The sequence below is a fragment of the Aspergillus chevalieri genome, chromosome 4, assembly GCF_016861735.1.
Source record: "Aspergillus chevalieri M1 DNA, chromosome 4, nearly complete sequence".
Lineage (NCBI taxonomy): Eukaryota > Fungi > Ascomycota > Eurotiomycetes > Eurotiales > Aspergillaceae > Aspergillus > Aspergillus chevalieri.
Window position 1 is genome coordinate 467,699 of NC_057365.1, and position 23,907 is coordinate 491,605.

General features: G+C 49.0%; 10 protein-coding genes across 10 annotated transcripts; 7 read left to right on the plus strand and 3 right to left on the minus strand.

Annotated features, from left to right (window-relative positions):
- Positions 1–4,450: 4,450 nt before the first annotated feature.
- Positions 4,451–5,266, plus strand: ACHE_40164S (uncharacterized protein; the record flags this gene model as incomplete). The annotated part of the gene is made up of 1 exon (XM_043278333.1): positions 4,451–5,266. One exon carries the CDS (start codon positions 4,451–4,453, stop codon positions 5,264–5,266), a length of 816 nt encoding a protein of 271 aa, XP_043136122.1.
- Positions 5,267–7,269: 2,003 nt separating this feature from the next.
- Positions 7,270–7,677, plus strand: ACHE_40165S (uncharacterized protein; the record flags this gene model as incomplete). The annotated part of the gene is made up of 1 exon (XM_043278334.1): positions 7,270–7,677. The coding sequence occupies one exon, from the start codon at positions 7,270–7,272 to the stop codon at positions 7,675–7,677; it is 408 nt and encodes a 135-aa protein (XP_043136123.1).
- Positions 7,678–12,076: 4,399 nt separating this feature from the next.
- ACHE_40166S (uncharacterized protein) lies at positions 12,077–12,332 on the plus strand (the record flags this gene model as incomplete). Its single annotated transcript, XM_043278335.1, has 2 exons — positions 12,077–12,127; positions 12,204–12,332. 2 exons carry the CDS (start codon positions 12,077–12,079, stop codon positions 12,330–12,332), a joined length of 180 nt encoding a protein of 59 aa, XP_043136124.1.
- Positions 12,333–13,015: 683 nt separating this feature from the next.
- Positions 13,016–13,865, plus strand: ACHE_40167S (sulfotransferase family protein; the record flags this gene model as incomplete). Its single annotated transcript, XM_043278336.1, has 2 exons — positions 13,016–13,103; positions 13,153–13,865. The coding sequence occupies 2 exons, from the start codon at positions 13,016–13,018 to the stop codon at positions 13,863–13,865; spliced, it is 801 nt and encodes a 266-aa protein (XP_043136125.1).
- Positions 13,866–14,107: 242 nt separating this feature from the next.
- ACHE_40168A (uncharacterized protein) lies at positions 14,108–14,860 on the minus strand (the record flags this gene model as incomplete). The annotated part of the gene is made up of 1 exon (XM_043278337.1): positions 14,108–14,860. The coding sequence occupies one exon, from the start codon at positions 14,858–14,860 to the stop codon at positions 14,108–14,110; it is 753 nt and encodes a 250-aa protein (XP_043136126.1).
- A 147-nt stretch (positions 14,861–15,007) lies between these two features.
- ACHE_40169A (uncharacterized protein) lies at positions 15,008–15,286 on the minus strand (the record flags this gene model as incomplete). The annotated part of the gene is made up of 1 exon (XM_043278338.1): positions 15,008–15,286. One exon carries the CDS (start codon positions 15,284–15,286, stop codon positions 15,008–15,010), a length of 279 nt encoding a protein of 92 aa, XP_043136127.1.
- Positions 15,287–15,890: 604 nt separating this feature from the next.
- dprC lies at positions 15,891–16,831 on the plus strand (the record flags this gene model as incomplete). Its single annotated transcript, XM_043278339.1, has 2 exons — positions 15,891–16,640; positions 16,697–16,831. The coding sequence occupies 2 exons, from the start codon at positions 15,891–15,893 to the stop codon at positions 16,829–16,831; spliced, it is 885 nt and encodes a 294-aa protein (XP_043136128.1).
- Positions 16,832–17,636: 805 nt separating this feature from the next.
- ACHE_40171S (uncharacterized protein) lies at positions 17,637–20,699 on the plus strand (the record flags this gene model as incomplete). The annotated part of the gene is made up of 1 exon (XM_043278340.1): positions 17,637–20,699. The coding sequence occupies one exon, from the start codon at positions 17,637–17,639 to the stop codon at positions 20,697–20,699; it is 3,063 nt and encodes a 1,020-aa protein (XP_043136129.1).
- An 860-nt stretch (positions 20,700–21,559) lies between these two features.
- Positions 21,560–22,164, minus strand: RPS28A (40S ribosomal protein eS28; the record flags this gene model as incomplete). The annotated part of the gene is made up of 3 exons (XM_043278341.1): positions 21,560–21,621; positions 21,952–22,035; positions 22,101–22,164. The coding sequence occupies 3 exons, from the start codon at positions 22,162–22,164 to the stop codon at positions 21,560–21,562; spliced, it is 210 nt and encodes a 69-aa protein (XP_043136130.1).
- Positions 22,165–22,732: 568 nt separating this feature from the next.
- On the plus strand, positions 22,733–23,810 carry HIS1 (ATP phosphoribosyltransferase; the record flags this gene model as incomplete). The annotated part of the gene is made up of 3 exons (XM_043278343.1): positions 22,733–22,749; positions 22,801–22,835; positions 22,888–23,810. 3 exons carry the CDS (start codon positions 22,733–22,735, stop codon positions 23,808–23,810), a joined length of 975 nt encoding a protein of 324 aa, XP_043136131.1.
- Positions 23,811–23,907: the final 97 nt, after the last annotated feature.

Consider the following 23,907-nt stretch of genomic DNA (forward strand, 5'->3'; position numbering starts at 1 on the left):
TAGCAACGAGTGCACAGCTCCGCCAATTCGCCTACCAACCAAGAGCAACCCCGATTCAAACCAGCTCATTCTCAACATCAAGCTGCCATAAAGCAGTCTACGATTCATTGAGACAAAAGGCACAGCAAAACAACCAACAATTCAAGCTCAATAACCTCTTCAATGTCAAAGACAAAGGTACGCATGCCTCCTCCAATGTCTCCCTCAACGCTCTAACAAGCATAGTTGCCCTTATATCCGGCGGCGGCACCGGCATAGGCCTAATGGCCACACAAGCACTAGCCGTCAACGGTGCAAAGGTGTACATTACAGGTCGCACAGAAGAGAAATTGAATCGCGTGGCTGAGCTCTACGGAAAAGACATCCCCGGCTCCATCATTCCCGTTCCGGCTGATATCACATCTAAAGAGTCGATTAAGAATCTAGCTAATACCATTTCGCAACGCGAATCTCATCTCTCTATCCTGATAAATAATGCCGGTATCTCGAGCCACACGCAGACGACAGAACACGATAATGCCAACAACCTGCGCAAGAGTCTATTCGACGACCCCGACGCAACGATAGAAGACTGGGAAGATGTATACCGCACCAACGTCCCGCAATTGTTCTTCATGACAACCGCATTTCTGCCCCTCCTCGAAAACGGCTCGAAAACGCACCATGGCTGGTCCAGCACGGTGATCAACATCTCCTCCATATCGGGGATTGTCAAGACAGCGCAGCATCATTTCGCATACAACGCGTCCAAAGCGGCTGCCATCCATTTAACCAAGATGCTTGCAAACGAAATCAGCGGCTCGCCGGCATCAAGACTGCCGGTAAGAATCAACAGCATCGCGCCTGGTGTCTTTCCGAGTGAAATGACCACAGGGGAGAGCGATGAGATACAGAAGAGTTATATTCCGAAGGAAAAGTATGAGAAGAAGGTCCCTGCACGACGGCCCGGAAAGGATGAGGATATGGGGAATGCGGTTTTGTTTGCGGCGACGAATCAGTATTTGAATGGGCAGACGGTTGTTGTTGATGGGGGGTATGTGTTGGCTGCTGGGTCGGTTTAGGGTGGATTGCTTTGACGAGCGTTGCTTTTGATGTATAGATTGAATGCGTTTATAGCATTTTATGATCCGGATCTACCACAGCCACAAGATGTACCGATTAATTTGCCGCCGCAGGTAGTTGAAACAATTCAGCTACCACCTGCTATCCGAGAAGCCGATACCGAGTTGGATACTGAACCAACTTTCGATGATTTGTATGAAGGAAATCGCGAGTCACATCCTTCTATTTCGCATACTGATTCACACACTGAACCAACTGCACACACTCAAACCAATGAGGATTCTTCTAACCCGAAATTGGTTCACCATGATGCCCATGATATGGAACGAAATGATCCGCTGTCACAGCCACTTATGACACCAGATCATACACCTATGCCAGAATCTCCACAGAACGCTAGGCAAATGGAGATTCCAGGCGCTTTTGGAGACTCGTTGCCAGCTTCACCCGAACCTGCTCACATGGACTCTTTCTTCATCCCATCACCCAGTGATAGGACTTCGCCTGATGGTAATGATGCTGATCCTGATGATGCAGCACAGCAACTATCCACTGAACTCGAAGGAAGCAGCAACCCACTGGATGCTGCGGGGGGTGAAGTAGATCAGATAGATCAGTCTAGCCGAAGCCAGAACACAGCACAGCGAGCTAATGAGATCTCTGCGGATCTCGATCCCAGATATATGGTCTCTGGGAAGCGCAAGAGGAATCCTGTGTCTTTTCTATGTGCCAGGGTTTCTCACTAGGATGGGAGAAAACACCAAAGCCACTGAATTGGGTGGATTCCTTCACAGATTCGATCCCAACACCGACAATTCAACTCCATCGCAAAGACCTGCCTGATGCTCCAAAGAACTATCGAGGAATGATGAAGAATCCGCTCAGTAAATGGTTTATTGATGCGATGGAACTGGAACTGAAGACACTAGAAAGCAAGGGAACCTGTACCAAGGTGCGAAGACCACATGACGCATATGTGATCCCAACCATATGGGTATATGCATATAAATTTGATGATGAGGGGTTCCTGAAGAAAGTCAAAGCACGATTGTGTGTGCAAGGGAACAAGCAAGTGCTTACACATGCCAAGACTAGGGCTGCTACCCTAGCTGCCCGCTGTTTCCGAACCTTGATGGCACTCACTGCCGCATTCGGCCTGGATATGAAGGAGTTTGACGCCATCAACGCCTTTGTTAATAGCCGATTGGATGAGGTGGTTTATGTGGAGATGCTACCTGGTAGATCACAACCTGGCTATGCTTTACGATTACTCCAAGCTCTATATGGACTCCGCCGATCTCCACGATTATGGCAGAATGAATTGACCCAAACCTTACGCCGGATTGGACTGGAACCAGTCAATGAAGAACCATGCTTGTTTACAGGAAATGGAATCATTCTATTGGTCTATGTCGATGATCTACTGTTTGTCTACCATCCAGACAAGACACAGGAAGCAGAACAAATCGCCTCTGCTTTGCAAGCACAGTATGAGCTCCGCTATGAAGGAGAAGGCGATGTCGTTTAGGAGTTAGGATTATCCGGGACCGGGCCAATCAGGTGGTTCATCTAAACAGCACCGACTACATAAAGAAAATCGTCAGTTGCTTTCATATGGAGGATAAACATGCCTCAACGCCTGCCATCAAAGCGCTCACAACCTATGACGGCACTGCTTCTCCAAAAGATATACACCATTACCAACAAAAGATTGGATCGATCAACTATGCTGCGATCGCTACTCGCCCTGATGTTGCAAAGATAGCATCACACCTGGCTACATTCATGACAACCCCCGGACCAGAGCACTTTGATGCCGCTAATCAAGTACTAGCCTATCTCAATTATACACAGAAAGTGGGAATCAAGTATTCAGCTACTGTGAATAGAGATGCCACTGAGCCATCTGAATGCTTTGTTACCTCAAGCGACGCTGCTTTCGGTGATCATTCAGACCGCCATAGTTCTGAAGGTTATCTAGCCACCCTATATGGGGGCCCGATTGATTGGAGAGCATCCAAGCAAAGGACAATTACTACATCATCTACTGAAGCTGAACTCCTCGGTATTTAGGAAGCCGGCAAGACCTTGCAATGGTGGAAGCGCTTATTCAATGCCATTGGATTTGATCCTGAACATCAGCTATCTATCAAATGCGACAATATACAAACTGTTCGAATCCTTTGCAAGGATGATCCAGCCATTCAGACGAAGCTTCGCCATGTTGATATTCATCAACACTGGCTTCATCGAGAAACACGGTCCAAACGCGTCCTCATTGATTGGATTCCGACCTCTCATATGCCCGCTGATGGCCTGAACGAAACTTTTGACCGGCCAGTGATTCCACAACTTAATTCGACTGCTTGGGCTTACCGAATTCATCTAAGACAGACTGGCTAAGCTGCCAGTCTGGGGGGGTGTGTCGGAATATAGAGGTTCCTTACCGAACAATACCAACTGATGCCTGATTGATGCCTCGCTGATACCATATGGCGTGCTCTTATTGCAATCATTGCAATCGCTTAGTATACTCTATAAGGTAGTCAACGGTCTTATATAGGATCCCAGATAGCTTCATTTTAGAAGAATGAGAGACCTCGACCATATATGCTTGATAACTTACGTACTTTCAACCCTGACTAAGCCGCACCTCCGACACCCTCGCTTTCTGCCCGGTAGTTACATAGTTAGCTTAACCGATAGGCCACCAACCAATCAACCATTCACCACAATTCATGTCTTTCATCTTCTCCACACCAGCTCTTCGACCTTCTTCTCCACATTCTAAAGGAACGATGGAGTCTGCACTGGAGCTGATATCACGCCACCTCCCCCCCCAAAACAAGTTAGGAGGCACCACACATCCCTCGAGGTCCAACGAAAATGTCTCAGCCCGGTTTTTTTACGAGTGGGAGAATTTCGAATCAGATGTTATCCGGGCTTGTGCTTCCCTCGACTTGAGTCAGCTGGTTTCCTTGACAGATGAGGTCGAGGAGTACCGTACTGCTAGTGAACTGGGATTAACTGGCCGTTTTTCTAAACACGTTTGTGACGCTGTCATGAAAGCACTCTCCGTGACACACCTTTCAAACATGAAGTTCGGAGATTACCAGGCTTTACCTCCTCACGATGCTGAAGACGTTCCGGATGTCGTGATGCTTTCCCTGCTGGACTCGATAGCTCTTCTGGTCGGTGAATTAAAAACTTTTGGACTCTCTTGCTGGAAAATCACCCCATCCGCAGAGGGTTTCCTGCCTTGGTACCTCTGTAACCACATCTCGGTCAACTCATATCGTACATGCGGTCTTCTAACCTCAGATTCGGATTTTTGTCAACATATCGTAGCACTGTATTTGTCCGCAGAATTGCCACGTTCAGATTTGAAATGTCGATGCCCATCAGCGAGAAGTCTACGAACCCATCTATCCGGCAATGTTTTGTGGCTATGGCTTTATTTGCTTCTCAAGATCCAACGTTCATCGAGCCTCCAGACTTCATCGCTGAGCAATTGTCTATTTCAGCAGATGTGTTCTGTCAAGCATCGACCCACCCATCTCCCTTCCGAAATCAGATTGCAGCAAAACAAAACACCCCAGACGAAAACATAGGATCCCAAAGTATTCTTTTTGAGGCTGATAACAGCCTTGCGACGACTTTGGTCAACTGCAAACGCCTGATTCATGGATCAAAGCACAAAGCTGTTTACGAAGTCACCTGGGACGGCCAGCCAGCAATAGCCAAATGCTGGTCTCCCTCATACTACCAAAGCTACGCACACGAAGCCATGACTTACGAAAATATTTACGCGAAGAGACCTCAAGGCTATAGCTTTTTTGCAATGATGCTAACCCACGGGACCATCTCTTGCTCTTCACTGTTTCCGAAGGGAAATATACTTATAATGACAAAAGTACCGGGCAAGACTCTTAACGAACTTTGGGATACTATTTCTGGGCTTGAGAAGGAACATATCCGCTCCGAAATCCTTAAAGCTGTTCTTATACTCAGAAGCTTCTCAGTTTTGTCCGTTGATACTGGCAAGCATAATATTCTCTACCACCCGGAAACACATTCAGTCACCATGATTGATTTTGAAATTATGCAAGCTTGCGAAGACACTCTGAGCCCCGACATGCCAGAGATGTACACTATCTTCGGCGAAATGCCTGTTCCCACCCAAGTTCACCATTACGGCGGTTAGCCTTTCCCTTTGCGTGGCAGGTTTTTGTCCCGTTCTACCAAAGGTCTTTCATGTGGAGTTGTTGTTTATTTTATCTCTTGTTCTTTATTGCTCAGGGAGGCCTCGGCGCACACCGTAGCCCCATTGTGGCTTTTAATGAATGTATTATGTTGTAAGGAATGAGATAACTGAGGCATAAATTAATCTTAGGGGTCGGCACGAATACATATTCGTAACATTTTGAAATATTCGCATTCGCATTCGTAGTTCACAGATCTCTACGAATATTCGTACGAATATTGCCTCTTTGCCAAGACTAACTTCCACCCAATTAAAGAAACTGCATCACATGCAGTCTGTTTGCCCCACTCATGTCCAAATTTGACAAGTTTGTTCTGACTTCTGAGCCCACGTTTTTGATGATGGTACTGGATCTCAGAATGTCTGGTGCTGAATTGCAAGCATCAAGTGATGATGGGCCGTGCACGAATAGCCGACAAACTCAAGAATGCATTGGAGGTCGCTCAAAGTGAGTTAGCTGCAGCCCAGGAACGACAGGAACAATATGCCAACCGCTACCGGAACCTTGCACCACACTACAAGCCTGGCGATAAAGTTTGGCTCGCCCTGCATAATATCCGAACAAGCCGTCCAGCAAGAAGCTTGATGTGCGCCAGGCCAAATATACCGTCCTAGCACAGATTAGCCCGTATGTATGCCTACCGACTGAACACACCGGAGGTGGCGGAGGGTATCCACCCTGTCTTCCATGTTGACCTCCTCCGGCCAGCAGCAAACAACCCCTTTCCCGGTCAGCGCAATGATGGCTACCAGCCCCCAGCTGTGTTTGTTGATGGCGAGGAAGAATACCAGGTGGAGCGTATACTGGACTACCGACAGATCCGCCGTGGACGGCGATTTCAGCGACAATACCTAGTGAAATGGACCGGTTATCTGCATCCTGAATGGACCGCTGCGCACAACATGGAGAATACTGCCGCACTGGATGAATGGGAGCAACGCCACGGAAGCCAGAGCTCTATGGGGGATGGGGATGATTCTTAGGAGGGGGGTGTTGTCACAGGCTGCGCCTGTGGAATAAATAATATGATATTCGGAGGGATGATCGGAGGGGTTACCAGGCTACCTACCCCGCACGATGTACATTTGTATATAGAGCTGTCCGATAGGGCATCCGTTCTTCTGTTTTTCAACGAAATCTTCTGTATGATAGCTAGTCATTAGCACTACGGACTTAGCCCATAACATAAGCCAACGAAATGCAAGAATTCCCATTGGATTTGATTGCAGGCTCTTTACATGTGATGCTTGCCTTGGAATTTCCGCCGCTCCTTTTTCCCCAGGTACGTGTGTTATATCCCCCAAAGTGGATATCTTATTTCCTCTGATCCATGAGTTCCATCACACAGTAGGGGAGATCCAAGATTAAATTTTACCACGATCAAAACCATATGCTTTTCCAGACCCTGTTTGGGGTTTGCAATTCGAGGACTTGTAAATTGGCGACCAGTTCTTGAGCCATATATTTATTCGGCACATATAGGTGCATACAGGCCAGGAAAGGTCTGGCAGCGGGTCTGCTACCTTCTGCTCCCAGAGCATGTTCAGGGTGATATTATTGCCTATGAGGAGTCGACCGGCCGACTGCGCTGGTCGAGGGGTATTGACGGATCATCGTCAGAGGAGATAATGTGAAGGCACGGGGGAGCGTCAGGCGTCGAATGATTGTGGAGGTAGGGGACGATTTCGTATATGCCGAGATGTCTGATGTGTTGCCCGCCTCCATTGACCAATCAAAACTTGAGCCTGCCGCCTACCTTGAATGTCCGACTTACTACTGCACCGACAATGTATGGACGGAGACGACTATATGATGATAGGGTCAGAGACTACGGCTATGCAGCCAGCATCCTTGGACTACAGCCAGCACACACGCTGATTCGCCCACTACGGTGAACGATGATACAGTGACCAAACTCTTCGAACACCTCGATTTCAACTATATGGACAAGGAACTCCAGAAGAAGGCGATGTTCAACCTCAGCACATTGAAACAAGGGAATAAAACTATCAATGAACTGCTTGCAACATTTGACCGTTATCTGATGGAAGCCGGCCAACAGAACCAGCCCGACAACATGAAGATCTTTCGGTTGGAAAACACCCTCAATGATGATATATTCAATTGGCCTGTTAACGCACCTACCTGCAATACATTTAGCGAATACTGTGTTCAACTCCAGGGAATCTATGATAGGCATCAGAAATACCAACAGCGCTCTGCAGAACACCGACGTCCCCCTAATCGACGGGCAACCACACCCATGTTTCCTCCTCCAGCAGCCTCCCCCACGGCTACTCCTACCCAAGGCGAACCCATGGACTGGGAGCCCACCATTTCTCGTGCCTGAAACCCACAACGCAAATGAGCTCGATGGGTCAGTAGTAAAGAGATTGAGCGCTGGAAGCAGGAGGGATGCTGTTTCCAATGCAGCTCTGCAGGCCATCAGATTAGCCAGTGTCCCTTTCTCCCTGCACAATATCCTGCAGCTAGGGTTGCTGAATTCACTGCAGAGGATGTTACAGATGCTGTCCTGGAAGACACTCAAGCCACACCTGTGACGGTTTGATTCCTCAGTCACTGATATATACAAATAACGCCATCCCAACAGACGACAACGCCATCTGACCTAACAGACGAAAGCACTTAGAGCGCAGTCACACATATAAACCCCTTTTCCTGTAGGTAGATTGCTTTCCTTCTTTTCTTCCCCAAATTCGATGTTCTCGTCGATGGCTACAATAGTCTAGATAGGAATTCAGTTCGTTATTATCTACTATTCCGAGCTTGTGACAACACCAGTCCCTGATGTACCGCCAGGAAAAGCAATGCCTCAGTTCGGCCATGGTTAAAGGATTGGATCACGACTTCATCCCGGTAAATATGTCTTTCTGTTTCTGGCTTGAAAGTGTTGAGGATATAATGCAGAATGTCGGTGTTCATGGTTTCGATGGATGCCCGAAATACTTCAAGATATCGAGGTATGTGATTGAGGAGGTGGAGAGGAGTTGTTTCACTAGGACAACCTGGCCTTGCTTGATGAGTGTGTTAATCGTTCCGATATCTGAAATTTTGAAATTTGGACCAAGCTTTAAGATATTTAGTGGATAATAGTGATTTTAGTCTGAAAGGAGAAGAGAGATATTGATTGTTTCAAATCAACGTAACACGATACTGAGTGAGACTTGTGTAGCGCAATGCAGGTCGGCTGTAGATCATGCCTGAATCACAGATAACTTTTCAGTTGGCCTGTTGGTACGAAGCACTTGTGTTCAATACAATGATATAGACTTAGGGCGGCTTTGAGAATAAGATTCGTAGTGACAAACACGCCAACGATGTGAAAGCAAGCGTTTACGACGAGCTGCATGGGTTGCTGATTTTTCCATTGAATCTGGAGCCAGACTTTACTCTGAATCGTCCCTGAAATCGCATTCTGAGAATGGGAATTGTGCGTTACAGAGCAAAAAGAATGGTCTGTGAAGGTTGCCTGGCATACTGGACCTGTTTAATGCGCTAGAGGGGGAGCACGGAATCTTCCATCTCACTCTTATCATTATCTGTGGTCCGTTACGATAGGATTAGTATGAGAGTAATTTGAAGAGACGGAGGATGATATGTTTGAGTCCCCCCCCCCCAAATACAAGAATATCTCCTCCCTCCACTCAGCCACCCAGTGCGGCAGTGCCTCACTTTTTCCGTGACATTCTCCAGGAAGTCACGCAGCAACTCGTCCCAGTAATCGACAAGATCAATTTGCAACTTCCCGGTCCATAGCTTCATACTCCTGTCAATATGCAGACGGCAGCATAAACACAAAACTGCGTGCCGGCCCTTACCAGCATCTTGATTCGGTTCAGGTCATTCAGCAAATATACGAATGAGCTGTGTTCTCTTTGTCCCCGCCGCATCAAGGGCGGGTTGGCAAGTCCTGGTGCTATCTCTCGGCCATAGGAATCCATATCGACATAGGTTTTTCTGCAGTGTTCGTCAGGTCAGTCACCCAATTCCAGGCTTTTGTAGTTGTGGCAGTCGAGAAGAGAATTTCTGAGAAAAACGAGAAAAGATCCATGTTATCTAATCCTCTGCTAAATGAAGAGATCTGGTCATACAGAGAGGGTTGCACTGACATAAGCAGCTGGACAAACCAGAACAACCACTCAGAGTGAATTTGACAAACATTGCTTATATGGGCGACGTAGTACTACCCAGCTGATGTATCTCTATAGTAGTATTCTCCACTCACTAAGTGTCTAAACTTGTTCATGGATACATGAGCCAGAGATATCGTACTTGGGCGATAATGGTCCTGGGCCGGTCCAGTTCGTAACTTGCTAACGGTACTCAGGTTACACATTTTAATGCATATTCCTTGAGTTTCCCGCGAGCACACACCAGCAAGCATTACTGTTGCGGGATTGGTCAAACACACGTACGGAAGAGAATTGTATTCCGGCAGATCTCCTGTCTTTATTATACGTTTATCTGCTTGGTTTTTAAAGGTGTTGCTCATTAGTGTTGTGATAAACAACCCTGCCCGTTCACGCTGTTCAAAATGGGACTCCAGCCGTTTTCTCTCGAGCTCATCGACTGGATCGTGGAGGATCTAGTTAGGGCCATTGGTATCTACAAAGCAGTTCAACTCAGATTGGTCAGCAGTACGTCAAAAAGACTCATGGTCCCCTTTCAGTACAGGAAGATGGGCTAATCGCTTGGCAGAGAGCTTTAATAAAGCCGTTTTATATGCTATATGCACTCGCCAAGCGTTGATATCTTTTACCGAGCCACTCCTCATGTATACACGACGATGAACCCATCGCTCAAAGGAAAGATCTTGCTCGTCAAGTCTCGCACGAAAGAAGTAAATACAAACATAGTCCTTTCCGTCATTTCTGGTGTGAATAGAACATTGGATGGCTTGACACAGGCAACGGGAGAGCGGCAACTCGAGCAGCATGAAAAGATCAGTGAAGCGGTTGCTCATCTGGTAGCAAGGAAGTCGAGCACTCAACCACAGAGGTCCACATTTTGAAGAGCATTTGGTGCAGAACGTTTTGAGTGGTGCTATTATTATAGGAAACCTTCAGCTAGTCGAGTACTTGCTGAATGTGGAGACCACGAGAGCAGATATCAACGGAGAAACCCCCTTTTTCGGCAAGCCGTTGCATATTGCTGCTGCATGGGGTCATGCGGATATTGTTGAATATCTCCTTGACAAAGGCGCTGATATTCGTGCCATCTGCAGTTACCCTACCCATGTGAGTTGGGACGAGGAACTAGAATATCTCAACGAGGAGCGCCGACATGCGTACCGCTGTCCAGACGATACGCTTTACGGGCTGCGGCGCTTGGGGGCCACAATGAAGTTATCCGCGCACTGTTATCACCTAAGTATCAGCCGTCTTTCCAAAGACAGAGAAACACATATCATTGAGCTATGGTAGCCGCAACCCGTGGAGGCCATATGGATACGATCAATCTTTTGCGAAGTGCGAAGAAGTCCGCCTCCAATCTGAAGCAAGTGCAGCAGGAGATGCTCTACGAGGCTGCTGATCATAATCGAGAAGCGCTAGTGCGAATGCTGCTGAAGAATGGCTCTGACGTGAATTTCTCGGTGTCGTCACAGGCGCTTTCGCTACCCCCTTGCTATCGCGGCTGGTAAGGGACACGCTAGAATAGTTCGTGTTCTTTTACAGCACGGGGCGAATATGTATATTTGATTCCTGTTTGGAAATCCTGATATGAACCATGGAACACTTATTCAGATTGCCGCCATGCATGGTCATGAAGAAGAGGTCCAGATACTGCTTGAGCATGGCGCAGCCGCGCAAGTTGTGTGGATGCTTTTACGTTTGCTGCTGCTGGAGAACAAGTTCATTTGCTTTGATCCCTTCTCCAAACAGGTCTGGATATCCATGAGCAAAAATATGCGACGCAAAGCCTGGGTGCGTACGCGTTGCGGGAAGCCATTGGATACAGAAATCCGACAATGATTTTTATGATGGTCAATCTCGGTGTTCCTATTGGGAAAGAGACGCAGAGCATACGTTTCTATGAGCAACCTATGTACGTGGCAAGAGGTTCGCCATGGAGACGCGACTTTATACTTTCCTTGGGTGCTGAAGATCTTATACCACATCATATTTTCCGTAATGAACTGAAAGAACCAAGCATAAGTAGGGACATTTTGATTACCAAGAGAACATGGGAATGGGTTGGGAAGTACTGATAGCTGGTTGTCAATAGACAAGATTACTCCTGCACAGGGGGCCGCCTGATTACTTGACAGTCGACGTTTATTGTTTCCATACATGGGGCACGCTTCATACCTGTTTCTCTGACTTTCATTCTAATGGCCAGCAGTCCAAGTTCAATGCGTAATGTTACTGTCTTGGTTTCTAATTCAACTTGTTATAATGGCTTTGCAGTGTGCACCCGCTGAGATTGAATAACTATCACTTGGATGACAACTTTGGTTCCTTTCAATGCCAATGAATAACAAAGCTCCCGTTGTTTTAGGTTGTAGTGAATGATGGAAGCCCATAGAAAGCATTCTATACAAACGAAGGTCAAACAGACATCACCTGTTGGGCTGTCAAAGAAGATAAATACCCCCTTCTCTCCCGCCGTTCCTCTTCTCCTCTTCTTACTCTCATAATCCTCTTTCCTACGCTTCCAACACAGCTTTATCAAAAACTTCTCAATCAATACCTTCCATTTCCAACGACCACCAACCATCTCGATCCAAGATGTCTAACCAGATGACCAAAAGCGATGCTTCTCGCATCCAGTCCTCTCAGGTAAGTCTTCATCTACCCCTTTTTCTCTTCGGTCAATTCCAGGGGTATGTTCTAACGCTCTCATCTTCATAAACAGTCCCGGTCCGGACACAACACTGGCGCTGGTTCCTTTGCTGCGAGATCCCAGTCCGCTGGCGATCGCAACTCGAATACTTCAACCAATTCCCAGTCCAACAAAGGTCAGCAGTCGAAAACCGGCAAGTAAACTTCGACACGCGATACGACTTACGACTTGATGGGACACGGTCTTCAACATCTGGAATATGGATATGGTGAATTTTGGATACGGCATGCTTTGGGTTTCTCGCCATTACACATGATCCTCTGCTTGTCAGCTACCGGTAGTGCCCTTCGGTCTCTACCTTTGGTTGTTTCGGTGAGCTAGCTTTGATGATGGAATAAACAGCTACCTGATACATCTTTTCTTGCCCTTAGTCCTGTAATAACTGAGCCGTACTCTTGGCGTGGGGTATCTTAGCCTCGTAGCCGCATGTAGATGTGACATGTATTGAGTTGCCTCTCCTCGAACTCCGAAATTATTTGACAATCTGACTGTAATTGTCTCTTGAGAAGTACCCGTACTAACTACAAACCATACAATATTTGCACCAGCCACGATCAGCCACGATCAACCACGGCCCTGGGTCGATGCGATCTTGGCAAACCAGATCCAGCCACATCACCTGACCACACCAGTGGGTCAGCCAAAGCGACACATCCAAAGAGATCTTCCTAACTATCCCACGCTAGAAGCCAATTCAAGGACCCAGTTATGGAGCGGGCCTGATTGTCGCAGGTATTTAAAGGAGCTGCGGATCCTGTTTGCCAGCTGGAGTTTTGACTATTTATTCCCACTTGATACCTACCTTCTGCGACAGAGTATTCAACATGAGTCGGTTAATTGATAAAGAGCCGAACACGCGGGTGAAGCCCATGCGGGTGTTGTGTATGGGGATGGCACGGACGGGGACGAATTGTACAACTCCCATCACTTAATTAACATATGAGAATGCTAACAGCCGCAGCAATGACCATCGCCCTCCGCAAACTCGGCCTAAACCCCTACCACGGCTCCGAATGCTTCAAAACCCCACCCCGTGACTTCAACCTCTGGATTGAAGCCCTGCAATGCAACTTCTTCAACCCCGGCGACAAAAAGCCCTACGCCCGCGAAGAATTCGACCGCCTCCTCGGCCCCTACGACGCCTGTCTTGATGTCCCTGCATGTATGTTCTGGGCGGACCTGCATCGCGCATACCCCGATGCGAAAATCATCCTGACAACGCGCGACGTGGAGTCGTGGGTGAAATCGGCCAATAAGACTGTTTTCAAGTTCGTGCAGATGCCGTTTTTCAGGTTCTGGCAGTATGTCGATTCGACATGTATCGGGCCGCTGTATCGGACGTCAGACCTTGTGTGGAGCATTTTCTGCAATGGGGATTTTCGCGAGGAGGTCACGAAGCAGAAGTATTTGGAGCATTATGAGAAGATTCGGAACGCGGTTCCGAAGGAGCAGTTGTTGGAGTTTGAGATTGGGAAGGATGGGTGGGAGGAGCTGTGTGCGTTTCTGGGGACCGAGGTGCCGGATGAGCCGTGGCCGAATGCGTATTCGACGGCGGAGTTTCAGGAGCATATTGATATTGCGCATAGGGAGGCTTTGTGGACGATCGCAAGGTGGTTGGGGATGGGGGTTGTGGGTGCGATGGGGACGTTGGGTTGGTTGTATTATCGGGGTTAGCCGTGATTGTGTATATATTACGACTGTATAGTATATAAGCATGTATTCTGTGTCTGAAAACGTTCAGGATAGCTATCCTTCAGAGATGTATCTTTCTGGTCTGCTCCGTGTGTAGTCGCGTAGCTCCCGGAGTTACCGAGTGGTTCAATGGTAACCACTCCACCCGGATGTATCTTGAAACTCCCCACCATTTTGCTCAATAGAATGACTGATTGATAACAACATTTATTGGCATAATAAATTCAGTATCTGAAAACCGGTGACCCTAACCATGAAGAACCCTCTCTATCGTAGGCATGGGCAACTCGCTTTAACTTGGACTGATACAGCATAATCAACTCCATTCCCTCCATCTGTAACACCATGTTGCTCTTCACTGCCTCTTGACAGAATCCAACGGCGACGTTCTTTAAATTTGGAAACTGCCGTGCACGAACTTCCGCAACCCTCTGCAAATGAGGCACAATCCTCTCATCTGCATACCGAATCGCTAATCGCTCCAATGACCCAGGGAGCACATCTATTAGGTCTGGTGTCACCATATCAGAAGCCGCGCGGTACTGTTCATTTGCTTCTGAATGCGGTTGAGGTAAACCCAGTAGACTGTGCATGCCACTCCGAAGGGTCTTCAAATTGGTAAAATGCCGCAGTTCCGTGCCCATATACCACTCGCGAGCCGAAAGATCATACCATAGTTGCTTGATGCAGTCATCATTGTACAACATCGTCAACTCCTCAAGTGCATCCCGATGGCACCCAAGAAGCAGCCGGACAGCTTCTAATGGCCTGAAACGCCCCTCGGAGACATCGAAATTTCCATAGGTGTAGTTGAATGTGCGGGGAGTTCTGCAACTCTGGACAAATACCCCCACTGCCTCTAGGCCAATTTCATCTTCGAGGATATGGAGATGCTCAATTGGTGATGAACGTGGGTGCATCTTGGATGGGCTCATGTCCGCGTCATTTATATGCACGATCTGGGCCTCCTTTACCATGTTGAAGAGGCTGCCAAAGTCTCCGCAAGCCCAACACCGGTATCAGTATCTTCAGTTTCTATGGGAAAACGGCGGAATTTGTCGAACGCAAAGAACCCACTGTCTGAACCTGCATGATCAAACAAGTCACGGGTGAAGTTCCAGTCATCAAGCTTTGACATGAACACAGTCTTCAGGTTCGGCAGGTTGCATAGCAAAAGCGCAAGCATGGCAACAAGCCATCCCCTCCTTGATTCCATTCTTCAGGCTGTCTTTCAGCTGCACAGGAAGTGGGGAGTCTGCAACAGCTTTCTGGAAGAGTTGAACATCCTCTTGTGAAATCTCATGGGGATCATATTGGGAGACATCTAGCATGTTGACCTCTTCAATATGTTCAGCGAGTTTTGGATTCGTGAGAACGGCGCGCAGGAATGAGTTGTAGGCCATTGGTCATGGTTGCGGTAGCTCTCCCAGAGGTGCGGGTGGCTAGTTGATGGAATAGTTTACATGTTCGAGAGACAGGAGAGCTCCAATGGGTCCAGAAGAGACAGGATAGAGTAGAGGAGCTCTATTGGGATGTCGCAAATCGTGGCATCTGCGTTCGTTGTCGATGCTCTACACCAATAAACAAAGATCATTATGGCTATTGCCTGTATCGTGCATAACTATGCATAACTGTATATATTAATAATATACACAAGCATAAATAAATGCAATGACGTCATTGAAAATACAGCAGGCGGAAAAAAAGAGCAAGTTCGACAAGGAACCATTAACCTACTTTCGGGTAAAAACTTGGCAATGTTTAAATGCAAAATTATGATTTGCATACAGCAGATCTGTTTCTATAAATGCACTAAGCATGATGTTCTGACTGCGCGTCCTTGACTGCGCTCAGAATGACGTCACTTGTGAATCGATGATGTCGAGGCTCCTCAACTTCATTTTAACCAAGTATATATAGAGCAGATAAAAGGTAGACCTAAACAACCAAGTTCAAGTTCAGAATAATACAAAACACAAAGAAACAACGTGTGAAACTACAAACAAAATGGCCAGCACACAACCACCCTACTACACTTCCTCCTTCGGAAACCCTAACCAAGACCTCAACTCTACAACCCCAACCGGAACCTACCTAGGCGAAACTGGCACTGGCACCGCAGCCAACACCACCGACCCGCGTACAGGCCCAGCACCCTCAACCGCAGGCCCGCACCGCACCGACATGGGTAACGCAGCAGACCCCCGTGTCGACAGCGACCTTAACAACCGCGCACAGTACGCACCGGGAACAACAACCTCGGGAACCGTCCACCCAGGTACAAACCAGGGGATGTCGAACCCGGAGAACACCAGGAACAGTGGACCGCACCGTTCGTCGATCTTGAATAAGCTCGATCCCCGCGTCGACAGCCAGACGGGGAATACCACGACCAAGTCCACGAATATGACTGGCTCCGGTGCTAGACGGTCGTCTACGTATGCAGATACCACGCCTGATGCTGCGGCGGGGAGTATCGCGGGTGGAGGCTCCTCGACCGGGGGTGCGGGTGGTGCCCCTGGGGTGAAAGATACGCGCTCGCATTATGACCCCCGTACGACGGGGTATAACCCTGCTACCGGGTCAGGGTATCAGACCGGTCATTCGGGAGGGAGCTACGACCCGAACTCACAGGATTACCGGGCCGAGTATGCGTCCAGCACGGCGAATAAGTCTGCTGGGACGGAGGACAGCAAGGCGGGACGCGCCGGGGATGAGTTTGGGAAGGGGATTCAAAATGCATATGCGGGTATTCATGTGAGTTATTCTCCGGTTATATATATGTATACGGGGTACATTGCTAACGGATGCAGGGCGCCGGAGAGAGCCTGCGTGGTGCGTTGAACGCTGCAGTTGATCGGACTTTCGGCAGTCCGGAGGGGGTTGAGAAGAACCAGGGCATTGCCCGGAAGGGTGAGGAGGAGATCCGGTCTGGACTGTCGCGGTGATTTTCATGTGATTGTACTTTATTGATGAGTTACGACTACGGAGGATACCAGTATTATTTGTATTATTTGTATTTTTATTGAATTAATCCATTATGCACAACAAAAGCATGAACCAGGCATCACCATATTTTTAACTACATTTTGAGTAGTCTTAGCATTATCCGGGGTATGACTGGTGATGAACACCCGTTCGATGACTTCATCACCGTTGGCCAAAAGCTTCCTTGCGGACTCTACATAGAACTACTCCGGAGTATTCTTCGCTATTCTACCAGTACAGAGTAGTAATACAATAACCCGTGATGTTAACACACTCTTGCTATGCCAATTTATGCTTAACTATGTTCAATTTTCCTCCTTCCGACTGCTCCGGAGGCTGTGCAGTGGACCCAAACTTTTTTTTTTTCCCTTTCTTTCTTTTTCGCCGCAGTCTCGGTCAGTCTGATATAATCTCCATATTATTATTAGAATAATTGAATAGAGACTGTTCTTATTCTTAATACTATCTTGTATAGAAAAGCGGTCTGTACAGGTAAGTCATTCAGCCTCAATTTTGGGTGTCAACATCATCGCCTTCCCAATGCTTCTCCTCTCCCAACTCCGGTCACTCTCGACGTATTCGTATTCTTATTCTTATTTCTCTCCCTCATGCTAATTGTCATTCTACAGTTAGGCATTTTCATTCTTATACAAATTTATTTTACTTCTACTGCCGTCCCTGTTTGAATTCCAACTACATGCGGTGACAACTGTATACTTGTATATACTTGCTCGCATAGCAGCTCGCCACTCCTTTCCCTCCACCATGCCACTCCCTGCAGCAGACGACCAGAATCCCCTCCGCAATCACTACAAGCATCTCCCTGTCAATGGCGTCAAAACTCCCCGCCCCCGTCCCTCCTCGCCATCCCCCGCAGCCGCGGCAGAAGCAAACGCAAACAACAACGCAGCAGCCACCAGCTCCGATAGCGATGAGCCTGCCCCCCAGGCCGCTGAAGATGAAGCCGGTGACGTGGTCGGTGTTAGTATGAGTCGTGTCCAAACTCGCATGAAGGCACGGAGTACGCCTGCGGAGGAAAAGAATCGGATTATGGAGCGGGATGGGGGGTATTTTGCGGTGCCAAATCTGGTGCATTCGGATGGGCTGTACTTGTCGGATATCACTGCTGAGCCGGAGTCGGTGGAGGAGAAGTCGCCGAGTAGGTCGTCGACGACTATTCCGGATCGGAGTCCCCAGCAGCAGCAGCAGCAGCAGCAGCAACCGAGGCATCGGAAACAGGACTCTGAGCCGGTACAGGCGGTACAGAGTCAAGGGAAAGAGGTGACATATTCGGATGATACACGGTTACCCAAGGATAATGGCGGTTCTCGGACGAGCTTTACTCGTTCGATTCTGGGTAATCTGCCCAAACGTCCTCGGGCGCTCTCGGGCGATGCCATTGCGAATCTGAACTTTAGGAAGTTCCTGCCGGACCTGGGTTCGTTGACTCGTCGGTCGTCGCTTTCGTTTCGTTCGAATTCATCCGCGCAGAATACTCGTCCTCGCAGTCAGATTATCGCGGCAAAACCACCTCCGTCGGTCGGTCTGGCCCCTCAGCAGCGGCTCACAGAGCTACCACCGCCAGAGGCCATAGTGTCGCAAAGGAGAAAGTCTGAGTCTAATATGAATGGAGGTGTGGATAGTGCAGGCGATGAGCCAATTTCCGATCTACAGTCACTCCGTAACTCGACGGCTGCGAAGCATTCCTTTACCCGTCGGCCAAGTGCAGGTGGTCCTGGGGCACCGCCACTGCTGAGGAGAACTTCTTCAGATCACTCGTTGTATTTGCGAGCTTCGTCAACGGTCTCGTCTCTTGATCATCGTCCACAGTTTGAGCATATACACACGCAGGTCAACAGTCGGTTCAAGGCTATCAAGGATAGTTTGCAGGACTCGAGTAGTCGACTGCTCAGCATGCCGTCGTTCAACCTGCACGATATCCGGGCTGATTGGGGGTATAAGCCTTTTTTCCAAGACGTCTCCTACCGCAAGGGCCATGAGTATTCTGTGGAGGCGGATTCATCTTCATTTGCGCACGAGGAACACGCTCGCCAGCAGCGTGCCAATTCTCAGTACAATACATACCCTGCGCTAACCGAGGCTATGAAAGAACTGACCGGTGATGTTGTCGTTATGGGCGGCTACCGAGGTTCGATACTGCGCTCTGCCAAACCGCCGCATCGCCAGTTATGGGTACCGATGAAGGTCGGGCTGAACCTGCGCAAGGTGGATCTCGAGGTGGGTTTCAACCCAGAGGATGAGGAGACAATGGAAGAGCGTGTCATTCCATCCGGTATTCTCTCGCATGTCGGCCCAGTAGACATCTGTCGTCGGTTGATCAAGCGACTGCAAAAGTGCGACAACTCACTCAAAGGCGACCTTCGCGTCCAGGACTTTGGTTACGACTGGCGTCTAAGTCCGCACCTTCTCTCGCAGAAACTGATCAAGCATCTCGAAGGCCTTCCATGCAATGCACCAGACGTCCCGCGGGAAAACCGCGGGGCCTACGTCATAGCGCACAGTCTTGGGGGCCTAATCGCCCGGCATGCCGTGAACCAGCGGCCCGAGCTCTTTGCGGGGGTTGTTTATGCGGGTGTTCCGCAGCACTGCGTCAATATCCTTGGCCCGCTGCGCAACGGCGATGAAGTCTTGTTGAGTTCGCGAGTGCTCACAGCACAAGTCAACTTTAGTTTCCGGACGAGCTTTGCGTTGCTTCCGGAGGATGGACATTGCTTTATTGATAAACGGACTAAGGAGGAATATCCCGTGGACTTTTTCTCGCCGCAGGCTTGGGATGAGTATCGTCTGTCGCCGTGTATCAATTTCGCTCTCCCGCCTACGGGCAGGAATTTGATGGATAACCTGCCATTACTGGCAAAGCGACTCAGCATGCGCAACGGCAGCTTCCCAGAGGAGCCGGACTCCGCGCAGGAGTACCAATCAGACATGTCCTCCTCAACAGACATGCTCCAGCAACAACAGTCCCAACAGCTATCCCAGCCTCAACAACCACAACCTCAACCCCAGTCGCAGCAGCAACAACCACACTCCCGACCACCATCGCAAGCCTACGAAACCCACCAACCAGACCTCACCCCCAGCATCCACCACCACCCACCCCGCTACGCCGCCGCAAACCCCCAACACGACCACCAAAACAAACCCTCCGCCATAAAACCTGCCCTAGGCGGCCTTGTCGGCCCAACCGCACACCCGCGCGGCGCCGCGCAACCCAAAACCGCCGCGACAACGAACATCCCGCGCGGGCTGGCGATGAGTTATCTCGAGCGCACTCTGGCAGATGTCCGTCGTTTCAAGGAAGAACTCGTGTATAAAGAATCACACCAGACAGAGAACAGATACCCACCGTTTTCTGTGATTTTCGGAAAATCCGTTCCTACGGTTTACGGGGCGCGAGTTGAGTCCCGTGAGCAGATTAAGCGGCAAGATGCGTATGATGATCTTGCGTTTGCGGCAGGTGACGGTGTTTGTCTTGCTAGTGCGGCGATGCTACCGCCCGGGTATCGCGTTATCAAGGATGGTATGGTGAAGACGGATCGCGGACATGTGGGGTTGATGGGTGATTTGGAGGGGATGGGACAGTGTTTGTTGGCGCTGGTTCGGGGGAGGAAGATGGGTGTTGGGCTGGGAGTGCCGGAGTCCAAGGAGAAGGTGGAGGGTACATATATGCCTAATGACTCGAACACTACTCCTGTGCCTGCAGCTGAGGCTGGAACCGAACATGGGAGTAAGGGCGAGGCCGAGCATGAACATAAAACAACGGAGGGAACTGCTAAGGCAGACCATGTCCATCCTATACCGGTTTAATGATCGTGTTACTATATACTAATGATACCCCATTCGCTTGACATTGATTGGCCTTGGCCATATTTCATGAGATATGATTAGCATCTTGTTCATTTGGATATCTAGATGCATCCGTGCTGTATTCACTAAATATGTGTATATCATTGGTAATGAAGATCTATATTTATTTCATTCATGATGATGCTTGGCCTGCTTTAGGTGTATTATGAGCAATACCACTATAGCACTTGACATGAAACCAGAACAGCGATCCCGGGAAACGATATCTACGATCGACTGAGATATCGATACGGCGATATTCAGTGATAATAGCACATTTGTTGCGGCGGCTAAGTCTACAAGGATGGCATAATCTACGCACGTCCAGAATGACTACTTGGACTGAGGCATGAGCAGAGTTGAAAGCAATGGTGTTCAGTGTCGCGCTCGTTGGCCCCGTAGTGGTTTTGCAGTGTAGATTTCGGTATGGCGCATTGGAATGTAGAAATCGAGTCGTGGTCGATCATGGGGTGTCGCTTTCAGTGACCTCCCGTATCAATGCAAAGCGCAAGCGTAGACGGACGAAAGACCTCAATCGAATCCAACATTTCATTTCTTTCCCATTGCACAGCCCCCCGTTTTTCCACATACGAAAGAGCCGATGTAAACAAGAGAAACCGCTTTTTGAGAAAATTTTTTATTCGTCGCATCAGAAGCCCATCCGTAAGATAGCACACGCTATGGCTATGACATTTTCGCCTTCCCGACCTCCCAGAATTATCATCTCATCTCATCTCGTCTCCATCGCAAGCAAGAGCGGAACCAAGGATATTCGGGGTGCAAGAGAAAAAAGAGGAAATCGAAGTGAGGAGGAAGGGAATTTAGCGGAGACGGCGGGCCTCTCTCTCGGATTCGAGCAGGCAGAGGATGTCGTCGACCTTGACTGTTGCGGAGATTCTAGTTAGCTTGTGTTCCGTGTCTTTTCTCTTTCCACATTGGTTCCCTTGTTCGCACTGGCAATGGTCGTTCCGTAGTTGTCATCGTTTGGTCGACTTATGTTATGGTTGGTTGTGTCGTTCAATCGTGAATTGTTTCCGTATTTCTGTCAATTTTGTTGCCTCATTCTATACCAATCCCTTCGCTCGTTAAATTCGCACTCGTATACTCGTAACCAGTCTCGACGGATGCCGTATTTCGTGGGAAAAAATCGATGCCATCGCGAACACGGGAACCAACGAAAATCTCAAAATCTCAAATCAATCGCATCGCATACCTGGGCCCTTGACGTTACGGATGATAGAACGCGAGGTGTCGTCCATGAACTCAACGCGGACCTGGGTGACACCACCACGGGAACCTGCCCTTGTTAGCCTCTCTTCCTGCCTTTGCCTTCATATCAAAAATCCAGAATTTATAGCGTACCGGTACGGCCGAGGACACGAGTGACCTTGACGAGCTTAGTGGGCTGCTTGCTGGCGGCGTCCATCTTGACTGTAGGATTGGGCTCGACGACAACGAGAGTGACGGCTAAGAGGTATGAAGATAGCGCTTGACAAGGCGAAAAGGAACAAAGTAGAGTAGAGCTCGGAATCGGAGGTGTGTGGATTTGTGCGCCTTCTGTTTTGGGTTTAGTCGCCGTCACGTTACGCGAGGGTTCAGGGCTATGGACACCTTGTTTTTCAGGCTGTCAGGCAGACAGTAGGTTGAGTCATTCTTTAGTGGTAGATATGAACAGAATAGGTTATTATTAGCTTATTCCAGCTTGTCAATTAATACTACAATGAACCAATTGTCATTGCTCCTTTGATAGCGTGGGCGACCTGTATATAGTAACAGTATTGCCCCTCCGAACATCTACTCCGAAGCCGCTCTCCGACTGCAACATCTTCCGCTTTTGACAGACTTCTTCTGGTCAATTCTTGAATAGAGGCAATTCTCAGGATATTGCCTGATATCTGTCTATTTGTAATTGCTATATATTTACGTCTTCACTGCGATTCTCCCTTGCTCCTTCATACCCCTCGTCTATAAATTGCCCCGCGCTGATCGTCAAGATGGATCTTGTTAACCAGTGAGTCAATTGATGAGAACGAACTTGACTATGATACTGATAGTACTCCAGCCTCGAAGGAAGACTCCTCTTCGCCGTCCCCAAGAGCAAGTCCCCCCTCAATCCGCGCAAGACAAGAACCCAGCTAACAACAGAAAGAGGGCCGCCTCCAACAAGCAACCCTCGATCTCCTCGCCGGCTGCGACGTTCAATTCCGCCGCGAAACCCGCCTCGACATCGCCCTCGTCAAGAACCTCCCCATCGCCCTCATCTTCCTCCCCGCCGCCGACATCCCCACCTTCGTCGGTGAAGGCCGCGTCGACATCGGCATCACAGGCCGCGACCAGGTCGCCGAGCACGATGCCCAGCTCCCGCCCGGACAAGTCTCGAGCGTTGAGGAAATCATGGATCTTGGGTTCGGGGGGTGTAAACTGCAGGTGCAAGTGCCGGTGAAGGGGAGCTTTGAGAGCGCTAAGGATTTGATTGGGAGGAATGTGGTGACTAGTTTCACGGCGCTTGCGGGGCAGTTCTTTGCGGGGCTTGAAGGCGAGAGCGATGCTCCTAAGAAAACCAGTATTAAGTATGTTGGGGGGAGTGTTGAGGCTGCTTGTGCACTGGGTGTTGCCGATGGCATTGTTGACCTTGTTGGTGCGTTTCCCTCACCTTCCGAACTTATGAACTTCTTTAAGAATGGGCTAACGAACGCAGAATCCGGCGAAACCATGAAAGCCGCCGGCCTCAAGGCCATCGATACCGTCGTCACCAGCACTGCCGTCCTCGTCAAATCCAAAAACGCCACCAACCCGCTCGTGGACCTTCTCACCTCGCGTGTGCGCGGTGTCATCACAGCCCAGAAATACGTCCTGTGCCAGTACAACATCCCCCGTGCCGAGCTCGCGACTGCATCGGGCATCACCCCCGGCAAGCGCGCACCTACCATCACTGCTCTCGAAGAGGAGGGCTGGGTTGCTGTCAGCTCGATGGTGGAGAAAAAGAACATTGCCACCGTTATGGATGAGTTGAGTAAGGTGGGAGCGTCGGATATTTTGGTCTTGAACATTGCCAATTCGCGAACGGGTTGAGCTTCCTGGGGTTTGGCTTTTTGGGTTGCGTATAATGCATAGGAAATGGTATGGTATGGTATGGTATGGTATGGTTATGGTTATGTTTTAGGTTAAT